The 24,010-nt window shown below is 40.3% G+C and overlaps 1 protein-coding gene across 2 annotated transcripts in view; it reads right to left on the bottom strand.

Moving 5' to 3' along the window:
• SBI1 (Leucine carboxyl methyltransferase) overlaps nucleotides 1-24,010 on the bottom strand; it is a 136,126-nt gene that overhangs the window by 38,215 nt on the left and 73,901 nt on the right. For both annotated transcript variants that reach the window (XM_087694770.1, XM_087694769.1), the window contains exons 5-8: nucleotides 11,908-11,989; nucleotides 5,596-5,698; nucleotides 5,360-5,480; nucleotides 5,185-5,232 (exon numbers count right to left, since the gene is read on the bottom strand). In XM_087694770.1, coding sequence (XP_087550896.1) covers nucleotides 5,185-5,232; nucleotides 5,360-5,480; nucleotides 5,596-5,698; nucleotides 11,908-11,989 — 354 coding nt within the window. The remainder of the gene's footprint in view (nucleotides 1-5,184; nucleotides 5,233-5,359; nucleotides 5,481-5,595; nucleotides 5,699-11,907; nucleotides 11,990-24,010) is intronic.

The following is a 24,010-nucleotide window of genomic DNA, read 5'->3' as shown; positions in this document are numbered from 1 at the left end:
TCCGCATCACTAGCAACAACCTTATTACCTTAGCATTCTTTTTCCTCTTAATAATCGCATATGACAACTCCCCGAATGTCTCTTCTACAATCAAATAGAGAATACAACATATAACAAAGCAAAGAACGTAACATATCTATCACTAGAATGTAGCAAACTTTCCAACATTTTCAGCTACTTTTATAATTGGCCATGCCCAAATTACCATGAATCTATCTACAACTTGGACATGCTTGATTCACCTTTGCACACAACTTTTAACTATGCGAGCTTAGTTATTCAAATATTAATGGCTAGTTTGCATACTTATTCATGTGGGATCTTTCGGTTTTACGATATTCATTGGTGTGCGTGTCTACAATACACAAATCCCACAAAAGTAGCTTCTTCTTTATTTGGTTGCAGTTGTTCATATGGTATGTTTTGGAAGTACTTCCTAGCTTTTAATGCAAATTCTACATGTGAGCCCTACTTTTTTGTGGAAGGCAAACATAGCAAGTGTCGTTCTTGGAAAGTGGCAATGGTTATGACATTGCAAGGTCATTTGCTAGTGTCCCTTTTGTGTTGGCAATACTTAGTGGGCCACTATCATTAATCCTTCATTAGCAACGTATTTTTTTATGGCAGCAAAACTACTCCAGTCTTGTTTCTACCATGTAATTGCACATAATTGCATATCGCATCTCTATTATCAAATGAATCAAATTACGATCATCTAATGGTATAATACATTACTCTAGTCTCTTGCTACATTAACTTTTTCATCCAAATTGTGAGCTACTACTAGTACATTGCTCATGTTGCATGCCAATCTTGTTCAATTGGTCGTGTACCCTAGTTGGAGATATTGTATCGCTTCTTGTTTTATCAGTTTTCACCAACTTCCTGTCTTACTACTATTGATCTTGATTCTTGGTGACAATCGTTGTATCTTTTTTTGTATCTAGTTAATGGGATCTTATAGGGGTATAGCTCATAGGGGCTTAGGCACTCTCTATTTTATACAAGGCTTAGCTCCTCACAATTTGTTACTACCTCCTCCTTGCAAATTCCCAACTAAGTCACTCAATCTTGTCAATCTTGTTAAGAAACACGGATCCTTGAGCAAGGTCTAGCTATGGAGGATGAAAGTTGTTGAGAAATGACAAATGATGTATGCTCTAGGAAGAGATGTCCTAAATCCCATAAGCACAGTGGTGCAGAATGCTACCTACCCAGCTACTATAAAGCATTGTACTTGACTATCACTTTCATATGGAATGAATACAACATCATGATGCTTTGTACTTTCACTTAGTGTCTTTGTCATTGTCAATCCATTACACAAGATTGTCTTTATGAGTCCAAGCTTCCATCTTGGAGCCTAATTCACTTGTGTAACAATTGGTCTTTGTCTATATCAACATGAGTCTTGTCTTCATCTTTCATCGTCCATAGCTCTTGCCATGCTCTAGATCCGCACTTTTCACATGGTATCAGAGCCCAGTCGAGTATAGCACTACTCCTCCGGCTCCATTTCACTCTCATCTAGCTCAGCTTGAGCTCAGCTTAGGACAAGTCTAGAAACCCATCTCGTACTCCTTCTCACTGCCCTGCTTGGCAGCCATAGCCACCCTGCACCTCCCCTGCTTTAAGCTCTTAGATCTCTTCAACCAAACAAGATGTTGACAAGCTTCCCTTTGAAGATCTCTACTCCGCTCCTGGAGCTCCTCTCTGTCACCTTAGAGCTCAACATTAGGTCATCTATAGCTTAGCATTGTCAACTTTGTCGACTCTCTTCTATGTGTCCTCCATAGCCAAACACGACCTGCAGCCATTTGAGCTCCTGGATCTCACAGTAGAGGCTATATCTCATTACGATTTCTTCTGAGGAGTTGTTCAGCAACTCAGGACAACTTTGTACCACTTTACAGATCAACATTGGCCATTCTATGCACCAGCATTTACAAAATTCGTGATCGCTGTAATTAATGCACCTGTCTGAATTTGTACAGCCTGATCTCTGCCTACGCGCTGCGATTCCTCCTCTAAGTATAGGGCATTTGAAGGGTGGCTTCTAAGCTTCCTCTCCATCAAATACTCAACTTGATCATCCGCTGTAGCAGCTGTACCATCCAAAAATTCAGTCGCCTGTGCTTCAAAACCCTAATAAACAGCATAGTCATTAACATTCAAACTTCTTTCCTCACTCCATTCTCAAATCCATTTGACAAAGCCAAGTACCATTACTCAAATCTACTACTAAACTCAAGTCATTTACCAACAAAGAGGGGACTCAAGTTGAAGGACAAGACAAGGACAATACAAGCCTCAAGAATCATCATCAAGCAGAAAGAAGATTCAAGCTCAAGACCAAACATAGTATCTCTTGATATTACAGAGTGTGTCTTCACACTATCTTGCACTTATGTCTCTTGACACATTGAAATACAACTCTTTTGCTAGTTAATTGAAGCTTATCAACATGATTGAGCTTGAGCAAATAGCAAAGTTCAATGGAGAAGGTTTCCATGCCTGGAAGGAAAAGACCTTGTACCACCTCATGAGGAAAGACCTCTGGGATCTCTTTGAAGATGATGAAGGTGATGCAAATGACAAGAAAGAAGATTCAGAAAGCGGGATCCCTACAATAGCTGCGCCAAAAACCAAAGAATCGAAGAAGATGAATAGCAAGGCACTAGGCATCATTGTCTGGGGACTAAGTAATGATGTGCTACATCATATCTCTAGCATTAGAGATGCTAGAATTGCTTGGGAGCAACTTGATAGGATGCTTGGTACCCAAGCAAAAAATTCAAAGGTAAAATTACTCATGCAATTTTATAAACTGGATATAAAAAACAGTGCTTCCATGATTATACACATTAACAAGTTCAAGAGCCTAAAAACCCAGCTTGCAACTCTTAAGAAGAATATTGATGAAGATGAAGCAATAGTTGTACTGCTTGCAAGTGTAATTAAGGATCCATATGAGAATCTTATGTCCACCCTAAGTAATGTTCCAAGTCTCTCACTTAAGGATATTGAGCACTCTCTTCTTGATGAAGAGAACAAATAGAAGAACAAGAATGCAAAACATGGTATCCCATCATCTAGGGAAAATCTCTTATACACCAAAGGAGCTGTTGGACCCAAAGGAAGAGGTCGAGGATTCAACACTGACAACAAAGATCAAATGACATGTCATTATTGTGGTAAGACTGGCAATATAGCCAATAAATGTTTCCACTGTAAAAGAGCACAACAGATGCACAATGGTAACCACCTGAACCAATTCATGACGAATGAAAGAGAAGAAGAAAATGATGATGATGATAATGATGCTTCCACTACCATCAACAAATCTGACAGATTTTTCTATAAAAAAATTCATTATATCTTTCATATATTTTTCCCATAGTGGATCTCTATGTTTCCCTTAGTGGATTTACTTTGTAAAAACCCCTGCCAAGGATGTAAAGTTTCAAGCTTTAACTTGACTTGTATAGAATAATTGGTGTGACAAGGAGTGCAAGGAAACCCATCTTTATCTCTAGCAACGCAAAGCACAAGGGACCTACACACAGCCAAACATGCTCGATCTTCGCCACCTAGTGCGGCGGAAGAAGGGGGCATTTCTATCGAGATCAGAGCACAAGTTTTACTAGCTATTGTTGGGGCAGGATAGCAAGAAGGCATGAAAGGCATTCCATGAGCCCCAAGCCCATAATATGCTACCTCAATATATCAGGTACATGGGTAGCCCCCATTGCCCTGACCACCAAAGGATAGATTCACGTCATCTACCTTCTTCAACACATCGAGGATTCGTGTCGCCATTGATAGACTCCAAAATGGTCAGGCCCAAGACCATGAAGGACTAGCAGCAGATCACCTATCACATGCTAGAGATATCCTCACACCCTTCCAGCCCACCTATTCAACAGAGCCATGTGTGAAGGCTTCCCTACTAGTTTTTGAGCTAATACTATAGTACCAATCTTGAAAGCTAGAGACCCCATGGTTCCTACGAACTATAGGATAGTCATGGTTGGCCACGTGCTAGCCAAGATTTATGGATCAATACTAGAGCATGAGCTGAGCAGATGGGCAAAGAAGCACTAGCATCGGGCATGTGGACAAGCAAGATGTAGGAGGGGCTACTCCACTCTTGATCATATCCTCACACTTTGAGCCATCATCGAGGAGAGCAGGGCACGGAGGAGGTGGGTTGTGGATTTCTATAAGGCCTTTGATACAATACCACGTGCTAGGCTCATGCAAAGACTACAAGAGCTAGGGGTCCCAATGGAGATGAGATGGGGGATACTAGCACTGTACGCATCTATTACAAGACAGATATGAGCACCAAGAGGGCTTTCAAAGGAGATCACCAGCACCATTGAAGTGAAACAGAGATGCCCACTCTCACCTACTCTATTCGGCCTCTATATTGATGAGATATCAGACTACATTGATGAGATATCGACACCCCTACCCAAAGGACATTTTGCTCCTCTCACAGTGCAGATCACTTCTAAGTGAGACTGGACGTGATCAGCCAGCACAATGCAGTTGTTTCCAAGCTCATCTCCCTTGTATCCTTTGTGTTTCTGGGTTCTTTATCACAATGCCCGTTGTACACTATGTGTTTCTCCCCACATACCCTACTGTTTCTCAACATGGTATAAGAGTAGAGGTGCTCCAAGGGCTAAAGATCCTCATTCTCCACTAAGGCGAAGAAAGGTTGTGGGATCAGCAACACACTCAGATTCCAGATTCTGTGATTGTGTGCACGTGTGCCCATGCCCCCTCCAGGCTCCATGAACAAATATTTTATAAACTATCAATATACAAAGTGGAGCTGAAAATTCTGAGTGCATCCAAGAAAGCTCAAAAAACTCATGAAAATATCAATTAACATCCGTCAAATCCTTATTGACAAAGTTGCCAAACAGAGATTAGCATATCCCACACACATACTCACCCAACATACATCAACACAATGAAACAAAGGGCATTTGTGCCCCTCTCTCTTGTCTACTCAACACTGGCCATATATACAATTCACTTTAAATGTTCAGCAAATAATCAAACCATCTCTATCGAGGTTTTCACTCATCAACTCGATGAAACTTAATCACAGGCTTGCGGTGACAATGCAGTTAGCTTGAACTTTTAAAAAAAATCTGGCAGTAATTGCACCTCCAAATTCTTTAGCATTTGCTGGCCGAATCCATCATCAGGGTGAATCTGTGAACAGTGCTCAGCTCATTAGACATGCATAATGTTCTGCAGGTAAGTTCGTCTAAGAAACTTTACTGTGTGTTAGTACCAAGTAATCTGCCTATTAAATAACAAATATTATAACTCATGACACCTGCTCATATACTGCAAAAATGCAGGTTGAAAACATTTGTCCTGCCCATTGAATTAGAGCACGACTTATGCCTGGATCAAGATAGATTAAGACACATTCTGCAAGTATCAAAGTTGGCACACTGAAAAGCAAAATCTCAGTCATTCACATTTCAAGTTCCAAAATACAACCAAGTTTAAGCTATGATTCTCATCGAATTGAAACTTCTGTGTATTGAAATCCCTGAAGATACTTGCCTGGGATCCACTTTAGCAAGTTCCAGAATCATACTGAGAGAATCTATATCACGTAAATCACAAGGAAGGAGCCTATATCTTTCACCAAAAACATGCCCTTCTTCTGCATCAATATGTACCATATCTCTCAGATTATTGCAATTTATCATAAAAACTTATGCTTAGGAGCTGATTCATTTCTTCCATCAAGTGGTTTACTAAATTTAAGAAAATCTTGTGAAAATCACCTCCACTCTGTAGAACTTTTGTTTTAACCATTATGTCAACTAAAGGAGTTGGACATCAGAAAGACATACACATGCAGTGTTTTTAGAGAACTTTTCTGCATATGGTGCAGCTAATTTTGAGTGAACTTCATGTAAGAGAAAAACAGCAGTTCCTGAGTGTACTTGTCATTGTGATGTCCATGAGTGCTAATGGATAGAAGCATGGTTGAACTACAAGCTCTGTGGATCTGCAGCATGACATTATTGGCAGCACATGAAAGCAATAATGGATAGAAGCATGGTTGGATTACAAGCTCCGTGGATGTGCAGCATGACATTACTGGAAGCACATGAAAGAGATACTAATGTTGTTGTCTGCAAGCAATGGTTAAATGTGGCTACCTGCCACTGAGTGCGTTTTAGACTACAGGCCTGACTATTCTGACAGGAACAAAAACTCCTCACACAGAGCACTTCTTTTCTCACCCCAAGATCCTTCTATTAGTTAAAAAGGCCCATCAGCGTACAGGACCTGTCTTATACATGTTCTACATGCTCGCTGTACAGTGGATTCAAGAGAGGAAGGAAGACATCTGCGAGCATGCATGTCCACACCCTTTTTTGTGAAACTAATGTTCTGATTAATAATTTTCAAGGGGCTGATGCTACCCCGAAAGAGTATCAGAAATACAAAGTATGCAACTATCACCATCACCAAAAAAAGCACAGTTGTATAATGTTTTGTGCAAAGAGCAAGAAAAAACAGAGAGAAGCCAAAAAGATCAAAACCCAGAAGTGGCATGGTTGTGTACTCATATTGCCCACCAGACCCAGATATCATCGAATATGATCCATGCAAAGAAGTTTTGAGTTACAAGGAGGGAATCTGTCAGACAGAAAAAAACACAAGTCAAAATTGGTGCAAGAATTCTGCATTTGCATCGTGCAGTGCAATGATTAACTAGTGACCGTCAACACTTCCTAACAAAATAACAGATGTCTCACGTTGCTCCACATCTTACACTTGGAGGTAGCACTTCCACTCCACCAATTTTGGACAGCTCTCATATGTAGTGGATCTCAGATGTATTCAACATGCATTCAAGGTACTGTGCTGACAATATGTCTACCATGAGGTTACTACTACTCAGTGTGTTAGTCACTATGAGATGTATGCATATGAGTATGATTTTCACCCAAGCACTGAAACTATACTTCTGCATCAATTTATGATCAGTTTGGCATGAGTTTTTGCCTCGATTCTGAGAAAAATTTCTGATCAATTTCAGCTCAATTTTTTATCAATTTGACAATTGTTTATTGTCACTTTTGGGATCAGTTTTGCACCAGTTTCTAATCAGATTTTGCAATTAGCTTGTGATCAGTTCACAGATTAGCAGGTGATCAGTTTATGATCAGATTATGGTGAGTTTTCAATGGTTTACAGCTGGTTCCATGGATAGTAGCATGTCAATAAATGCTATTGACAGTTTCAGCCATGGTTTATGCTGAGAATATGCTTTACTATAAATTTGAAGTCAAAACGGTTAAGAAACATGAGTTATGGATGCATCCAATGGGTTTCTAGCAACAATTCCAAACTAATTTCCAGTTTTATGTTATGTATATGCTAGCTGGAAATTTTCACCAAGTTTGGGGCATATGGCATGGTTGGACAACACTAGCCAACGTTGTGACTATAATGCCTTACGTAAATTATAGTGCGGTATGCTTTTCCTTTGACACAATGCAGTGCAATCGAGGACAATTGCAAAGATTTCGAGAGGGTGGTCTATCACAAGGACATGACATTTTATTGCTTTGCTTAGCATTTGATTAATCAAATATGCTAATGTGACTTGCACATGTGAGGTGCAAGTTAATTATTTCACAATGTGGGACCCAAGACCCCGAGATATTAGTTGGTGCCAAAGGCAAAAGTTGTAATAAGTTATGCTTGCTAACAAGTACCGGGTGGCACCCAGTGTCAAATTTGGACCTATACCAATTTACTGGCCACTAATGTCAATGGTGACAATCGAGACTAGGCATTAATTAATTAATTAATGCCAACCTAAGGATCAATAATTGCTCAAGGATATTTGAAAGACAAATTGGCCTAGCCAATTTAATTATTGGCTCGTGGAATAATGTTTCTAGACACTAGAATAATTATTAAATTAATTTTCAAAATACTAATTCTAAGAATTTATTTAATAAGCTAGATAATGTTGGAAAATGGGATTAAAAGGCTGCCACTTGGAACAACTTGCCCATGCAAGTGGAGAAAAGGTTTTTTTTTAGGGGATGGTGGAAACATATTCCAACCATTGTGAGAGAGAAGAAGGCTCTTAGAGAGCAAGGAGATGCTATTAATGTGGTTTGCAACCACAAAGGATCAGTCCTACATTATGTGACAACAGTTTGGAGCCCTCCAAGAGCGCATGACAACAGCCCAAGGTCCTTCGAATGTAGATGATAGCATATAGAAGGGAGCAACTGTCTACCGCCGCATTCGGCAAGCTATCATTGAGGTGCACATTGTCTTTTTAAATTTTAAAGTCCTTAATTTTATTATTATAATTTTGAATTCATGTCTCCCCAAAGCTTTCATTATCATAATTTTGAATTTGTGCCATATATGATGTGGTTGTAGATGTGCAAGTTATTGTTTGGACTTGCTCATGGAGGACATCAGGAAGCTCAGATGGGTGAAGAGGGTGGTGCATAAGGCTACATCTGTTGTCACCTTCTTCACAGTGAAGGTGAAGGTACTTGCGATGTATCGTGAGTATAGCATGCTTGAGTTGAAAAAGCCTTCTTCAACTCACTTTGCTTGTATGTGGTTGTTGTTGGAGCACCTTTATAAGGTGCAGTCCGCCGCACTACGCTAAATGGTGGTGTCCACTCTATGGATTGAGTGGGATGAGCATGAGACAGATGAGATAAAAACCATGCAACACTTGTGCCTCGATGAGCAGTTCTAGCAAAGAGTCCATGGGATCACGATTGCCATGACTCCCTTTCATAGGGTGTTATGTATGAGTGATTGCAAGGAGTCCACCATGGGCCTTCTCGTTTACTTTTTTAGAGCAACATTGGTGGAGGCATGCACTTGCACGATGATCACGAAGTCATAGCATACACACATCACTGACATAGCAAAGAAGAGATGGGCATCGATGCGTAAGCCCATCCATGATTTACAGCACTATTACATCCGTCCTACAAGTCTCCAACAGTCATGGATGATAGAGAGCTGCATTTTGACCAACTTGCGTATCTCACTCATGTGGTCCCCATGGATGACCACAACACAATACTAGAGGAGCTTGGATACTATACGGATCAGAGAGGACATGTGGCTTTTGCTTCTCCCACTTGTTGAAGAAGAGAGTCACTTGTGAAGCCTCTCTTTTACTAGCAAAATCTTGGATATGCGCTGCAAACACTTCAACCCTTGGCCATGAGAGTCCTTGCTCAGGATTGCTCTTCGGGTGCATGTGAGAGAAATTGAAGTGCCTATTCTCTCATTCACATAAAGATTTGCAATCGGTAGCGCCTAGTCTATTGCAACGCTAACTTGCGCATGTTGAAGGGCATGATGACCATGGGTAGTCCAAAGCAGATAAACACTTAACGTTTTGATTAAGTTTGGTTAAAATTTGTTATTTTTAATTTTATACTAAATAATTTAGTATTTATAATCTTATGTGCATTGTGTAGATGAATGTTGATACATTTAAGTTGATGGGTGACACTTCCGAGTGTATACCAAGAGGTTAATGAGGAAGAGCAGATCGTTGCGAAGCTCTATAGAAAGCTCATAGCAACAAACAATTGCAATTAGCATGGTCATGGGTGAGGAGTGCGACCAGTTTGAGGAGTTTGAGTTGCAGCAGTTGCTAGCAAGGACATGGTCATTCGGTGCCCTTCAAGATCGATGAGGGATTGTTCGAGTGGTTTGCAGACATATATGAGGCAAGGCTCTAGTAACTCTCATCCCGTGCTTGATGATAACATCCACCCCTTGCCTATAGTTACATAGTCATTGCCTAGGGGGCCATCATTTAATGATGATGGTAACCTCATCAGTAAGGATGAATATGAGTGTCTCATCATCCAATACCTTAGACTTTCTTGATAAACACTCAAATGATGCTGATGATGATGATGATGATTATGGTTATGATTACGATGTATGATGTATCACTGATGATTGATGATTGTATCCAGATTGGCAAATTCCACTCTTGACTCTTGAGTCCGTCGTGATCTATCCGACTCCGGACTCCTATGACAGTTGTATGATGTATCATGTATGATCATTGATCTTATTTTGTAATGGCATTGCTATAATCTATTTTCACTTTGAACATGTGTCTTATCATTTATAGTTTTTAAGAAAATTAAGTTTTCTTTTTTGGTACTAATATCGTACTGTACCTTACAAAATCATAGGGTACCATTTAGTATTGTATTTTATCATACAATACCGTATCGTACCTTTCGTACCTGACAAGCATGCTGCATGCATGCATTCACACATGGAAAACCTCTCCAAATAAACAACCCACATAACACAGCACCTCAGAATATAGTTCATGTAATGATGAATACCATCAAACCAGGGATAGATTATGGAAAGATATCTCATTGAGCAAACAACCAGGCCAAGATAGTTTTTCAGTGTTTAATACGAAAGAGAAAATGCAGCTACCTTGCTAATCTGGACAACATATACCAACAATTCTTAGGACAGGATAACAAGAGGATCTACGGGATGTTTCAGGAGAATGGACCAGCCATTCCAACTGCAACACCAAAAGCATGGTAAGGATATGCAAGGACTCTTTATGATGTGCCAGCACAGCCAAACATGCCACAACCAATTGCACCTAGACAAAATCAAAGCTGTTTCTTTTCACAAACAACAGTCATAGATACTACTAACAGATTCTCAACCAAGCCACGTGCACGGGTTTCCCAACCAGTTGAGCAAACCATACTATTGTGCCTCTCTTTAATAGTAGAGACCCCATGTCTCCCAACAATTACCAGACCATTGTGATCTGACACCGCTCGGCCAAAAACTAAGCCATTGCCAGAGCCCATCCACCACCAGCTGAGGGGTGGATCCTTACCAAAGTGGGTGAATGGCAAGTCCTCATCATCATGCTTTTTCTAGGAATAGGGCAATCTGTGTCTTGATCATCTTCCTATACAGCTTCTTTTGTCCAGACCTGAGAATATCCACATTGACCTAGTGCCCTTCAACTGCATACAGATAAAGCTTGACAATCTTGCACCATAGATGAAGGAGCTATTGGCCATGGAATGATTCTGGTCAGCCCTTCTTCCTTGTGTGCACCAACACTTCTTGTGAAGGAAAATGGCAACATGTACCTGTGCATACATTATGAGCCCTCACCAAACTAACAATCAAGATTTGGTGTTCCTACTTCAAAAAGTGAAGTTGCTTGACCAGTTAGTAGCGCAACCACTTCCAATAAGATTCACTTAAGCTACAACCAAAGGATCACTAAGAAAAAAAAGTGTTTATCATCTCAAGCCAGAACAGTTACAGCAGTAACACCATGATTTTGCACTCCCACCATTCTTAATGTGTAAAGTACAGACATTTCACCTGCCAGAGCCCTTGTCAATCTATGATAAATTTGCCAGATTAAGACAATGTCAATACCCATATGATCCAATTTAGTAACTACTGCAAACAAAAATTACCTACTAAAACAAAATGGCTCATTTGGAGGCAAAGAGGACCCGAAGATTGGCAAGAAGGAACAGACTCAGCCATCATAGTTCAAAATTTTGGTAAGCAAAGATTATCGATTATAAGAAGGAAAGTTGTAATTGACTTCAATTTTCACAATGCCACTTTGTCACCTTTACGACACCCCCCGCGCCCCCAAAAACAAGTAATGCAAGTGGCCATGAGCAAACTTTTCCATTGAAAGCACTTTAACAAGATATAGTAGACAATAAAGCACAACTTGTAAAACATAGCATCTGCATATTTTTGGAAATACTTTCAAATAGTATGTTGAAAAAGTTGGTTTGAGGAACTAGGAGGACTTAAGATAACCTTTAGATATGACAGGTGTTGGTCCCAGCTTACATTTCATTTGCTCATAAGCATCAATAATCATAGCTTTTTTGCTTGTTACCTATAAAGGATCAGAAGAAAACTCATTATATCACTTGTTTACACAAGTCAGTACTAGAAAAGAACATCTTCTAAAACAGGATAAAACAGTTACAACTTACTTGATTTTGACCAGCAAAAACAGAAAAGCCATAGCAATCATTCAAAAACAATTTGGGGATAAACTCATAATTTGCGAGTCTCTCTACCCCTGGCCTTAGTAACTTGAAGGCTTTCGGTCTTACAAAGAAAACCCCATTCATGAGCATTTCATGTTAGTGCAGTAAACTGTGATGAACAAAAAATATTTTCAGGATCTCTGAAGTACAGGTTTTTTTAACTGGTCATGTAAACTTCAACATTTAGCCGACAGCCTTAGACCAAATTGCAGGTTTTATTTAAGCCATGGAAAAGAGTTTGTAGCTGAGTTTGTTTTATTTAAGCCATGGATAGCTTTTACAACGTTTTCAGTTTAAGCCAGTTTCAACACCTTTGGATCTGGGTTCCATTTCTCCTTAGAAGATGGCAGTGATCCCGTCAATGCCACATGCAATAGGATGCTTGATTTCCTTGTCCCGCAATCATCTCGACATTCAATATGCTATTAGTCAATTGAGCAAAGTCATGCATAAACCCAATACACAACATTGAAAGGCACTGAAATGTCTCTTTGCTAATCCAAAAGGCACTTTTTGTATTAGGCTGATCCTTCACCTATTTTGCATGTTCTCACGAGCAATGACTAGGCAAGATGTTATGACAATAGGGTCTCTCAAAGTGGCAACTGTTTTATGCACCCTCTTGGGACTGAATGCTGGGGTCTCTTGAGGGAAGCTGTAAATTGGCTGAGAGAATAGAGAGGAAGCTGGAGAGAGACAAATTTCAGAGTTTTATGCCCAAAATTGGCTGAAATTTGATGCTGCCCTGTTATGAATGACAGATTGACTACAGCCCACCATCAACAAGAGTCCCACATGCAGTCACCTGCCAGTCCTAAATTCATTGTTACCTACCTATAGACAGCCTACAAGGGCTGTTGCCTACCTCCAGTGACCTCCCAACCAGCTAGGGGCAACTCTTTGACAGTCTCCAATGGCCTCCTAACCAGCTAGAGGCAACTCTTTCACAGCCTCCAATGGTTGGCTGATCACCAATGGCTCGAAAATTGTAGCAGCAGTTCTCTCTCTTCCTCTCCCAATCTCCACCATGCTAAAATGAGGCTCCAATAGCCTCATATAGCCATTCCCTCACTTGCATAGGAAAGTTTTGCCAAGTGATAGCCTTCCAATTGCATTTTTCAACCCAATTGAATTGCTTTTCAGAATATAAATACGAAAAATTAATTCAATTATTAATTCTTGCTCTAAAAATTAACTTTACCAACCAACAATTAAATTGGCTCGGCCAATTTGTCACCCAAGTATTCCTCAATATTTATTAAGCACTAAATTGGCATTAATTAATTAACTAATGCCTAGTCCCTAATCTCACCATTGACATTCATGGCTAAAAAAATGATCTAGGCTAAAACCTATGACCAAGTACCACCTAGTATCTGACAAGTACAACTTATTATAACCTTTTCCTTTGATACCCAATAACATCTGGGGGTCCTTGGCGCATCATTGTGAAATAACTTGCATATAACATGTGCATCTCACATTTGCACATTTGATTATCATTTGATCAAATGCTAAGCAAAGCATCAAATTTTCACATCCTCAAAATAGACGTCTCCCTCGAAATCCTTGCAATCGCCCTCAATTGCACTACAATTTGTCAAAAGCATCCATTGCCACTACTAGAAACACATGTTGATATCATAGTCAAATAACATCTACATCTATTGCTTAACCATGCTCATGTCGTCTGCGTGTCTAAAATTCTAGTTAACTAGTTACGATTCACACACATGAATCATAACCACAGTTAGAACCATAAGGGATGCATCCACATGCCCAAACCCAACACTATTATGACCACCAAGACAAAGTGATGCATAAACTAAGCATAACTAATGCCTCACCGCAATAATGTGAAGCATACATCAATTGCAAACCACATGTAACTTATGCAATTGTACTTCTTTTGAAAATGTACATCACATCCAAAATTGCATTCCATGTATTCCATACATGCTAGTAACTCTGCAAATGTATAGTTTCAAAGCCTAGGTGCAAATCATACACATTTGCATATCAACTCACAATGACTAGTACTCTAAATAGTAATCCCAATGGTAAAAATATTATCTCTGCATACAATATCCTAGATACAAACCAAGTACTTCGAAATCCACTAAACAACTAAGCTGTCCATCACTAGGCGAGTGGAGGTGCGACCTCCCCCTTCAACATCAAGCAATACTCTGGACCTTTTATGCTCTCCTAAGCTTGAAAGAGCCCAATCCAAAGTTGGCTTTAACTAAAATACATTAAGATAAAGTGCACTACTGAGGATGATATAACAAGCCACCCTCATCCATCCATTGTATCCATCATAGATTAAATGATACTAAAACTTCACCAAGAAGCACATGGAAACTATATGCCTTTCACTTGCCTTGACACCTCCACTAGGTTCTATGCCTTTCTCTCTCTCAATCATGGAGATTTTTTCTACTTTCACATTGTTGCGATTCTATCTTAATTGGCACGAAACCTCGCATCCACTTGACTAGTCCCCTCATGTATACATTACATACGAGGGGCTCCAGATGCATTAGGAAACATTCCTCTTTACATACTTAGGACCATTGCAATATGACTATGCATGGAAATTTGCATACTAACAGCCACTGAAACCAGCCTTCCTTCTAGATAGGGTGGTAATTCCTAATCAAGCACTCGATTATAGCAATCAATAAATAAACATAAACTGAAATGCACACGGTACCTTCATAATCTTAGACAATGGACACACTATTGGTCCCAAAACTGGCACCCCTTTTGGTATTTCTTTAATTTTAATTGCTAATGGATTGATTACAAGCCAAGATTCCACAATCTCCTTGGCTTATCCAAAAGTCCCTTCTTGCTCAAACATTCAACAACAAATTGGGAAATTTACCCCTTGATTTTCACCAAGGACTGTTCTAATTGGACACCAATTGGCCAAAGGCTACCCAAATTCACAATCGATCGGCTAGCATCTGAATTCCCTGATAATTCCACAAATTTCAGGTATTAAATTCAATGTACAATGCCTTCTACTAATGTCACGGGTCCAGAGATGGATACTAAACCCTATTTTAAGCAGAAATTTAGGGTTTACAGCTAAATTCCCTTTGTTGTCACCCAATTTGGTTGAGATATGTTCCAAATGGCTAAGATAAGTTCAGATTCTCTAAGAATTGACTGAAGGAGAAAAGAGAAAGCCACAAAGAGAGAAAATTCAGAGTCTTTTTGCAAAAAACCCTCCAATATGCCTGCTTCCTACTATAGCAAGAAATGCAGCCGCCTACACCCTAGGAGCACCAACAACATTAAATGTGCCCATCCATAATTACCGGTCCCCAACCTCTGTTATCCTTAGACTTACATTAATTAATAAATGCCTAGTCTTTAGTGTCACCATTGACACTTGGTGTCCAAAGAACTGTCTTAGGACTAGAACTAGTACCAACTGACCACTAAAGCCCAGCCAGCATAACTTGTCACAACTTTTGCCTTTGACACCCACAGTATCCTCGGGGTCCTTGACCTGTTACCATGTGCATCACAAGTGCTAAACAACCTTGCACATTTCATTAGTAACTTAATCAAATATTATCAACAAGATTAAAGCATCTCAAAATTTTTTGTCCTTGAGACAGACCTCCACCTTGCAAGAGAATGTGTAAGTCCAAAAGGCATAACAAGAAACTCATACAGCCCAAAAGATGTCCTGAAAGTTGTCTTAGGCATAATGCATATCTGATGATACCCACTTTTCAAATCTATACGACTGAATATGGCTACTCCCTGCAATCTATCCATAGCATCATCAATCTGGAATTGGAAACCGATTCTTTATCTTGATCTTATTTACAACACGATAGTCAATGCACATACACCATGAATCGTCATTTTTCTATATCAAAAGCACTAAAGAACAAAAAGGAGTTGAGTTGGGCTAAATCAACCCTTTTTCTAATAGCTCATTCTCCTAACTCATAATCTCCTCTTGTTGGGTTGCACTGACTCTGTAGGATGACAGGGATAAGATCTATGTTATGATCTTCAGGCCTTTCAGGCAATAACTTCCCTATAAGTGACTGAGAGAAACAACCAACATACATTTTCAGAAATAACACGCGATCCCTCTCTAAATTAGAAATATTCCCAACATTCTCATTATTATCCTTATTCTTAGTAAAAACCAAGTACATTGAAAGATGATTTTTCATTACTTTAGAAATGGTAGCTGCAAATACAATAGGGTGCAAAGAAAATACCCTAACACAAAAACACAAATAATACTGTATGACAAAGCACAGACTGATAGAAGAACACAACTAGGGTTAGGGTAACACAGAGAATGAATAAAATGATATAATTATTGAATATACAATGCTCCCGCAGCAAACACACTATGCAGTGTTGAATGAATATTGTACCTCGAACTCCTGTATCTCAAGGATCAAGGCAGGGTTAATGAGCTAGAGAGTGTGTAGTACTCCAAATGGATCCCGAATCACAACAAGGCAGCGACATCTACTCCAAATGGATCCCGAATCACAACAAGGCAGTGTCCAGATGTCGAACACCAGTAAACGCAGCCAAGGAAGGCTAGATCTAATGACGGCAGTGCAAGAGGAGAAAGACTAAAAACGCAGATAAGGACAGGAAAATACTAAAAACGTTGGCTGCAGGAGAGAGAAAACAGCAAACACATGCTGCAGGAGAGACAATGACTAAAAAAGCACGAAAAATCAAAAGCAACAGTCAACATGCTGAAATCAGCTCTGAACAATGTGTGGTAAGCTGTAAACAGGTGCCAAACTATTGTAGACAGCAATGGCCAACTTGGACCACAATGTCTTTTGTGTTTGAGGTGTGGGCAGCAAGCAGAAATGTCTAAAATCTGCAAAAACGAGATTAAGATTGATTGAAGGGCATCATACCTATTTATAGAAAGTTTGGGCCCTCCCAAGTGGGTTTGTGCTTATGGGATACAAACACTCTGTAGGAACGCATTTCTTTTTAAATAAACAAGGCTTCTTACTTAATAAAGCATATTTTTGGATTGTTTAAGTGAAGCTAATGCATTTTTCGCTCAACACTCCCTCTCAAGCCCAACAACAGTGCCACAAGGAGTGGGCCAGCCAAGCTTTTTTTTTTTATCTTTTATCCCAAGGCATCCCATCCCAAAGCAACCGGAGCATCTAACAAAAGGTGCACGTCAACTGCCCAGTGGTCTACTAAGACTACAAAGGCAATGGTTATCTTACCAATGGAATCCAAGTAATTACCCCAAAGAGGCCAGGGCATGGAACAAATGGTACACATTGACTGCCCAGTGGCCTACCAAGTCTTGCAAAGGCGGATGGGATTAGCCATGGACTTTTCTTTCCTTTTCTTTTCTTCTTTTTTTTTTGAGAGAGCTTTGTAATTTTGACAGATTTAATATTAAGTTAGGGTTTCAAATCAATTTTCGTCCTATTGAGTATCTATGTCCCAAACAGGGGAGTAATAAGGGATGGTCAGGACCCAAGACCTTCACAAAACAAGCATATTATCTCTTCCATTTACTAGGTGTCGGTGAAAAAGGAAAATGGCTAAGGTGTGGGTGACACAAATATAGCAAAGATGTGAAGCAAGCAAGACAAGCAAAGCAAGCAAGCTGGGTAGAATTGCCTTGGAGATTGTCATATGCAATGCCACGAATGTGGTGGATCCAAAGTCGACCACTACAAAAGACCGAAAAGGAATAAATGCGCATAGATCCATGTTTACATAAACAGAATGCCAATGCATGGGGTAATGCAAAGCAAGTTGCAAGTTATCATGCTTACAAAAAATGCAATGCAACGGTGCCACTTGGACAATGCTCTCGCAAGGGAATTGTTCACTTGCCGAAGTGTCCTTTTACAATCATGTCATCTTGACAGTGCGAATGAAGTTACAAATGTCCAAAAGTACAATATAAAAGAATAAATGAATGAATGAATGAATGTGTAAAAAATTATAAGCATCATCACTATCACTATCAAGAGAAGTCACCGCCACCTCTCAAACTGGAAGGGAAAGCAAGCGGGAAGCACTCTCTCCCTGTCAATCTAAAGAAGTAGGGGAGGATGTACCCAAGCCGATCCTAGGTAAAAGATACTAAAGAACCGGCAGGTTGACCGCTTTGATCAAAATGTCTCCAAAATTGTCTGATGAAGACACAAACTCTAGGCGGATAGTGTCTAGCTCAACTTGCTCTCTAGAAAAGTGGAAGTGGACTCCCATATGCTGCGTCCATAGTGTGATGATCGAATTGTCCGCAAGGGCAATGGCACTCTAGTTGTCACAGTAGACAACGGTGGGAGAGTCACAAGGGAAGTGAAGCCCCTCCAGTAAGCTCCTCAAGTAGATAACCTTGATGGGGCCATCGAAGAGAGCCCTATACTCAACCTTGGCCGTAAAATCCGCCACCGTCTTTTGCTTATGGTTGGACCAAGAAATGGGAGTTGTACCCAATGTGAAGAGGTAGCCGCCAGCAGAATGCCAAGTATCAAGATCTCCTGCCCAATTAGAATTAGTGTACTCTTGCAAATATAAACCAAAACCATAAGTGAGGCCATCAAAATAAGTACACCACAAATAACACAACACGCGAAAACATACAGTCCAACATGACATCCTAGATACTATGAAATACTAACTGAGAATGCTAACTGAGTAAGCTAAGTCTGGCCTAGTATGAATTAACCAAAGAAGTTTCCCTATTTTATCATCAGCCGTGTGAGTGTATGTACAACACCTGAAGACTCTAAAGTGGGATATGACAAGCCGAGAGCCAAAGAATACCTTGTACGAGGTCCTCTTAGGAAAAGTCGTAATCGCGTACCAGTTAAGGATGTACACCACAATGTTAGCAGCCTTAACCCAAAGGCGCTAAGGGAGCTCTGCTGTGAATAGGATATAGCGTGTCATTTCCATGATTGTCCGCTTCTGACGCTCTACAATTCCATTCGAAGAGGGGGAGTTGGTAGAGGTGAGCTTGCAAGAAACGCTATGCTGCTATAGAAACTCGGAAAACTCGTTGAAGATGAACTCACCACCGCTATCACTCCTTATACAACAAACATGACAATCCGTCTGGTTAGGAACTAGTAGCAACCAAGCAGAGAGATACGTGAAAGCATCGGACTTATGCTTAAGGAATTACACCCACATGTGTCTTGCATGATCATCCACTATCAAAAAGAAGAACAATGCGCCATTCAAGGCAGTAGTGGACATGGTCCACAAAGATCAATGTGAATTAATTTAAGAGGTGTCTCGAATCTCTGTAGACTGTTGAGAAAATGGAGTATGGTGCTACTTCCCGAGCTAACATACTCTACAAACATCTCGAGCAAGCTTCAAGTAAGAAAGGCCCTCAACCATCTCACAATGAGACAACTCATAAAGAGAATCATAGCCAAGATGCCCTAGGCAGAAATGCCAAAGACACTTATTATTCATACGCTCCCGAGATGTGGTTAATGTCTGGAAGCTATGCAACACAGAGCCCTTGGCTGTAAGCTCGGTAAGAAAACGGGTGATGTGGTTTAGGCCATTAGCATGTGCCTTACCGCAAGCAATCACTAAACCAGTCTAAGAGTGAAGGACTTCGACTATGGTCATTGTAAAGAAAACTGCTCACTCCAACCGGCAAAGCTGTTGAACAAATAACAAGTTCACCCCAAGTTGAGGGACATAGTATACATTGTCCAACGAAGCCTAATCCAAATCCTTGTTAGTGGCAAAACCAACGCAACCTTGAGCTTGGATCTTGACCGAGGAGTTGTTTCGTACGCAGACCCGCCCAGCTGCAAGGGCTCGGGTACGGAATATATCTTCTATAGGAGTCATGTGATGTGTAACTCCACAGTCTAGAATCCAAACAGATACTGATGTGCTCGCTTGTAATGAGTGGGTCTCTACAGTAACCTCGGTGCGAGGTAACTCATAGATGTGGACAAGACTTGCATCAAATGTCTCTATGGGACGATGTGGACCTCTGCAAACCAGTCACACAAGCCCTCTAGATTAAAAAACGTCATCGACTCAAATGGCTGACCAATGGCAATGTAAATCTAACCTTTCCACTGCCCCTTGCCATCACCCTGCCTCCCCTGAGGGGGTTTGCTCGACTGAAGAGCAGAAGTTTGTGACTTATCTTTTAGTATTGTGCCTCTTGCCTTTGATCGACACTCGTCGTTAAAATGGCCAACCTTTTGACAATCTTGACAATACCTATTCTTCTTAGGTACAGTCAAGTGTGCCCATCGCTCTAATGCTAAGTCAAAATACTTAAGCCAAGAATGAAACTCAAGCAATAGGCCTTGTATTAGCTTAACAATAGCGGAGGCATTCCTACACTTCCATGAGCAGACGACCTCGTATTATGGAACAAGTACGGGATCAAGTTGGGTTTCCAATCCCTGCACAAGATCCCATAGGTTCTGTGAGTCAAGGACATGTCTCATCAAGTTTGACCAAGTTGTAAAGTTTGACCCATTAAAACGAGTCTTGTCATTCAAAGCATGCTTGGTGGAAGATAAGGTAGAACAATGAGGTGTCAAGAATGTGGGGTAGGATGGGTGTGGAGGATAAGATGGTGGTGGTGGTGGTGGTGGTGGCGGAGGTGTCTGATAAGAAGAAGGGGAAAGAGATGGATAGGCAAAAATAGGCTGAGTGTCCAATGAGTCCCAATTGATGCAGAGACACTGGAACATGAATGTTTCCATAAGGTGCCTGTCAAGGTGGAGACAAATAAGTCATGTCCAAATGTCAGCTAGGACACAGCATAATGATAAGAGGGTCCACTAGGTAATGCCATGGAAGAAAACTGTGCCACCAACTGATCCACACTCAACTGAGATTGGGAAGAATACTCACGCTACAATGATCCCGAAAGTGTGTGACGAAAAGGTGGAAAACCACCCACAACTGAGGAAAAGATAAGGTTCTAACGGCTATGCCTAAGTTTGAAAAACTCCCCAGTGTGGTAAATGAAAATACATATGATCCTACATGAGATGCAACATGCGGTGCACTTAATGGGGGCTGAAAGGATGTGGGAGCGGAAAAAGAGGGTGGGATGGAAGGGGGATTAAATGGATTTGTGATAGGTGGAGATATGGAAAATAATGTGGGTTCCTTTTGTCCATTAAATGCATTAAATTGAAATAATGATGATGATGATGTACCTACTTCATTTTGACCTTTGAAAATAAAATTGTTTGAAGGAAAAGAAGAGAAAGGAGTACTCACAATTTCTTGTTTCAACTACTTATCTTGTCTTGAGTTCATAAAGAAATATATATATTCCTCATTACTCATAAACCAAAAATTGTTTTACATACATCCTTCATTATGAAAATCGTCCATATCAGTAGGAGAAGGGGAATCATCATTAACAAAATCTAAAATGATAGACATACCTGGCACCAAAGAGAACAAGTATAAAGGCAATGAAGTGTACTCTATGCCAGTTTTCACTTGCGGATGGCCAATCCTAAGTGGAGATTCCGCCCTTCCTACATGGTCAATAGATCAATGCACCAAATCTGAAGGGTGAAATTCAAACTTACCTTCCATCTACTGTTGGGCTCTATGCATCAAAATGAGATCGTACTCAGCTGCAATGATCTTATAAGGTCATGGAACTCCATGTTAGTCCAATGTATATCCGGCCATATCGGGAGCTTGTGAAGCAAGCTGTGAGGCCCACTCCGACTCATTCTTCGATGGATTTAGCTCAGATGTGAGAAGTGGTGCAAAAGTAGTATTCGAAGTCATCTTCCCTTCTGTTGTTCTTGCTTCTTGTGTAGAGCTTTCATATCAAGGTCTAGGTTTCTCTTAGAGAACTCGCCTCTCATACCATGTGTAGAAAATACGCTAACATAGAAACACAAATAACACCGTACGAGAAACCACTGATTGATAGAAAAACACAATTAGGTTTAGGGTAACTCAGAGACAATGAACACAGAGAATGAATGAAATGATATGATTATTGAATATACAATACTCATACAGCAAACCGCTATGTAGTGAATGAATTCTCCACCTCGAACTCCTGTATCTCAAGGATCAGGGCAGGGGTAATGAGCTAGAGAGTGTGTCGTACTCCAAACGGATCCCGAATGAATTCTACACCTCGTATGTAACAAAGTAGTGCAAGAGAGAGACAAACTAAAAACGCACGTGAGAAGAGAGAAAGACTAAAAACGCTAGCTGCAGAAGAGAGAAAACAACAAACACACGCTCCAGGAGAAAGAAAGACTAAAAACGCAAGAAAAACCAGCAACAATCAACATGTTGAAATCACCTCCGAACAGCGTGTGGTGGGCTGGAAACAAGCGCCAGACTATTGTAAACAGCGGTGGCCAGCTTGGACTACAATGTCTGCGCCCGCATTGTGGGCAGCAAGCTGAAATACCCGAAATCTGCAAAAACTAGATCGAGGCTGAATGGAGGGTAGTATACCTATTTATAGAAAGTTTGGGCCCTTCCAAGTGGATTTGTACTTATGAGATACGATTACTCTCTAAAAATGCATTTCTTTTTAAATAAACAAGGTTTCTTCCTTAATTAAGCATATTTTGGGGTTGTTTAAGTAAAGCTAATGCATTTTTAGCTCAACACATTACAGATTCCCCTTTAAATTTTACATCAAGTGTGAGAGTCTTTCCCTTATATTGAATAGTGATCTCTTTTGCATGTGAATCAATCACTATATGCATACGGTGGCAGCATGGCATACCAAGCAACACATCACTATCCTCAAGTGGAACAATGAAGAACTCTTCATTGTCCACATATCTCTATGTATGCAACCGAAGTTTTCCAATGAGTGGTGTGGCGAGCTTTGCATGGTCTTTATATGCGATTCCAACTTTTCCCATAAATCCCATCTCATTCTCTGTGATGCCTAGATGGGCTGCCATGTCTACAGAGACAAAATCGGCTCGTTCACCATTATCAAAGAATATCAATGTATGCTAATTCCTAATTTTGCCCCATGCTTTGCACAACTCAACAACACTATCGTTGGACTAATCACTAACAACGTTGGTTACTAATCCCACACATGTTTTGAACTTCTTTCCCTTGGGATCTCCTTGATTTTTTGATTTTCCAACTTGCTACCTATTGGAACAATCCCCTGCAATGTGGCCATCCTATTCACAAATAAAGCATTTATTTACAACCATCAATTCCCTACCCTATACCAATGTTTTCGAACCCTTTCTTTGCTATTTTAGCCTCTTTTCAAAACTAATTTCTAAATCTACCCCTTTTCTCAACCTTGAACAATGTTTTATTTGGCTTTTCCCTACTCTCTAGGAAGCCCGAATCCTTCACACGCAGCAAAGCATCCTTTGTAGCTACAATCTCTATGAGCTAAGACATGCAAGCCAAGGTGGATTTCATGCAAAAATCAGTAACTGCTTTAGGCGGTCCACAAACATATTTTTTCACTTACTGACGAAGGGGTACGAGGCGATAAGAAGTGATAGGCAACAATGCATCCCAAAACTTTTTATTATATTACTCCAAATTCTTGCATTCCTTAGCATCCATCTTGTTCCAAGTTGTCATGATGTCCACCTCAAAGATACTTGTTAACCAATTCAATGCAAACATTTGCTTGAATTGTGCCCATGTTGACGTTGCTCTACCTTATATCAAAAGCATAGATTACCACTAGAATGCATTTCCCTTCAAGAAAGTGGTTACCTTTCAAATCTGAGAGGATTCGGTGAAGTTTCCCCCTGAATAGGCCTCATCAAACTGCTAAATGAAAGTTGAAGCTTTTAGTCTATCTTATGAACCATTGAAGGACTCAAACTTCACTGTTT

This window comes from Lygodium microphyllum, chromosome 15 (assembly GCF_053477565.2).
Source record: "Lygodium microphyllum isolate KBCC chromosome 15, Lygodium_microphyllum_v1.1.10, whole genome shotgun sequence".
NCBI lineage: Eukaryota > Viridiplantae > Streptophyta > Polypodiopsida > Schizaeales > Lygodiaceae > Lygodium > Lygodium microphyllum.
This window is presented reverse-complemented; position numbering and strand designations above follow the sequence as displayed.